Source organism: Lepidochelys kempii, chromosome 6 (assembly GCF_965140285.1).
Source record: "Lepidochelys kempii isolate rLepKem1 chromosome 6, rLepKem1.hap1, whole genome shotgun sequence".
In the NCBI taxonomy this organism is placed as follows: domain Eukaryota; kingdom Metazoa; phylum Chordata; order Testudines; family Cheloniidae; genus Lepidochelys; species Lepidochelys kempii.
In genome coordinates, this window is record NC_136385.1 from 6,600,398 (window position 1) to 6,602,971 (window position 2,574).

General features: G+C 42.7%; 1 protein-coding gene across 1 annotated transcript; it reads left to right on the plus strand.

Annotated features, from left to right (window-relative positions):
- Nucleotides 1-1,041: 1,041 nt before the first annotated feature.
- Nucleotides 1,042-1,980, plus strand: LOC144930701 (olfactory receptor 5J3-like). The gene has a single exon (XM_078853485.1). The coding sequence runs from the start codon at nucleotides 1,042-1,044 to the stop codon at nucleotides 1,978-1,980; it is 939 nt and encodes a 312-aa protein (XP_078709611.1).
- The last annotated feature ends 594 nt before the right edge of the window (nucleotides 1,981-2,574 follow it).

Consider the following 2,574-nt stretch of genomic DNA (forward strand, 5'->3'; position numbering starts at 1 on the left):
TTGCTGGTGGCTGCTGCAGCCTGGTGAGTTTTCCTCTGGAAGGGATCTAGTTAACTTAAAAGTGAAAAAGCCTCCAGCCTGCCAGACCTATTAGCACAACATTGAAATTCTTAAAGAGCCATTAAAATGGTAATGAAACCATTTAATGGGCATTTGCCAGCTCCTGGATATATACTGTCAGTTTCTGAATTTACTGACAAAAACAGTTGTGCATCACTGTGATATTTACTCAGAACATGTTAGTCTACTGGAGCTATGTTTAAAATCTGCTTTAAAAGTATTTCATCAGTATGTTGCTGAAGATTATAAAATCACAACTCTAAACAAATCGCCGTCATCCCCCTCAGGCTGCCATTGGGCACAGGGTTTAAAAATACTTCTTAGGAACCCATATCTCCTAAAGATGGATCTACCCTTTCTAAACCCTTTCTGTATTATTTTAAAAAGATCTCAAGATTTTAAGCCAATCACATGATTTTTGGAAGCCTGGTTCCTGGTTTTCAAGCGCTTGGGATGAGCAACAGGGGATATGTTATGAAGCAGCAATAACCAAGTGACTGGGACACAACTGAGATGCTGTAGTCATCTAAAAGGGTTATCTGGGAGGAGTCTGAACCCAGAGAATAGGATCCCAAGTACGAGAGCTTTCTAACTTACCCTTAGTGAGCAGACAATATAAAGTAAACTCATAACTCATGCAGGTATATTTCATTGGGGAAAATTTGTAAGAATGTGCTTGAATTTGGAAATTCCCCAAGGGGAACTGGATTCCTAATTCCAATCAATTTTATGGAGACTGGGATGACAAAATCTCCTAGACAGCTTTGAAAATCCCAGTCCTCATGAAAAGGGAGTGTAAATCAAAAAGTCCATCTCAACTTTTCCCAGACATCACGGTGGCTGGTTTCCAAGAAGATATTCACTACCCACTCTCAAGCCCAGTGGTGTCATTCAGATTTAATTCATGCCATGAAATTTCCTTCTTCCATGCTGCTCACTCTTGTTATCCTGGCAGGTATGGTTTCATGTAGCCCTGTATACATGGCTGAGGGCAATCACAGCATGGTGACCCAGTTCATCCTCCTGGGGTTGACGGATAATGAGGAGCTGCAAATACCCCTCTTTGCGGTGTTTCTGGTGATCTATATTCTTACGCTGGTGGGGAATCTCGGGATGATCATGTTGATCAGGGTTGATCCCCGACTCCATACCCCTATGTACTTCTTCCTCAGTAACCTGTCTGTCATTGACCTCTGCTACTCCACAGTCTTCGCTCCGAGGATGCTGGTGAATTTCTTAGTGGGGAGTAAAATCATTTCTTACTCTGCCTGCATTGCCCAACACTTCTCCTTCATTGTGTTTGTGACCACAGAAGGGTTTCTGCTGGCCGTGATGGCATGCGACCGCTATGTAGCCATCTGTAACCCTCTGCTCTACACTGCTGTTATGTCTAAGAGAGTCTGTTTTCGTCTAGTGGCCGGCTCATATGTAGGGGGGCTCGTGAACTCACTGACCCACACATGTGGCTTGCTGAGGTTGTCATTCTGCGGGCCCAACGTCATCAATCATTACTTTTGTGACACTAACCCATTGCTGAAGCTCGCCTGCTCTGATAACCGCATCAATGAGATTTTGCTCATAATGTTCTCTGTGGTTCTTGCTACGTCCACCCTCCTGATTATCATCATCTCTTATCTGTACATCTTCCTCTCTATCCTGAGGATCCGCTTCGCTGCGGGCAGGCGGAAAGCCTTCTCCACCTGTGCCTCTCATCTGACAGCTGTCACCATGCTCTATGGACCTGTGAGCTTAAGCCACATACAACCCAGTTCCACCTACTCGCTGGAACAGGAGAAAATCTCTGCTGTGTTTTATACCCTGGTGGTCCCCATGCTGAACCCCCTTATTTACAGCCTGAGGAACAAGGAGATTAAGGATGCTCTTAAGAGGGTGGTAGACTGGAAAAACATTCTCAGCTAATTTGTTCACCAGACAATTCCAGTCAATTGAGAAGAACAATTGGAAGAAGGAGAGGAGTATTGTCTATGTGTCACTGCCTTCATTTGTGTATCTCAAATGTTGTACAGGAATTAAATGAACTTCAAAGAACAGATGTAGCATGTGGAAATTACGTTTTACGATTGCTTGAGAGGAACAATGTTACCTAGGTCCTGTCATTATGTGGTTGTTCCAACAGACACCCTTCCTTGTTTCTTGACCATTAATCTATTTGAAATGCTGCCCTGAAAGGTTATCTGAGATTTAAAATAAAATAAAACTCGTTTCTAACTTTAATTTCTTAATGTGTTGCTCTAATTAATACTCAGTATGTAGCTTGCACTATGAGAATTCAATACTTTTGCTCTCTTTAGTGTCTGGGCCTCATAAGGGCTTTGTGAGCCTGACACAATTAATCTCTATCCCCTTTATAACAGCCCTTAACGGAGTTGAAGACTGTTATTAGGTCCCTTCTCAGTCGTCTTGTCTCAAAACAAGACATGCCCAATTTTTTTTAAACCTTTCCTAATAAATCAGATTTTGCAAACCCCTTTTGTCATTTTTGTTTTTCCCCTC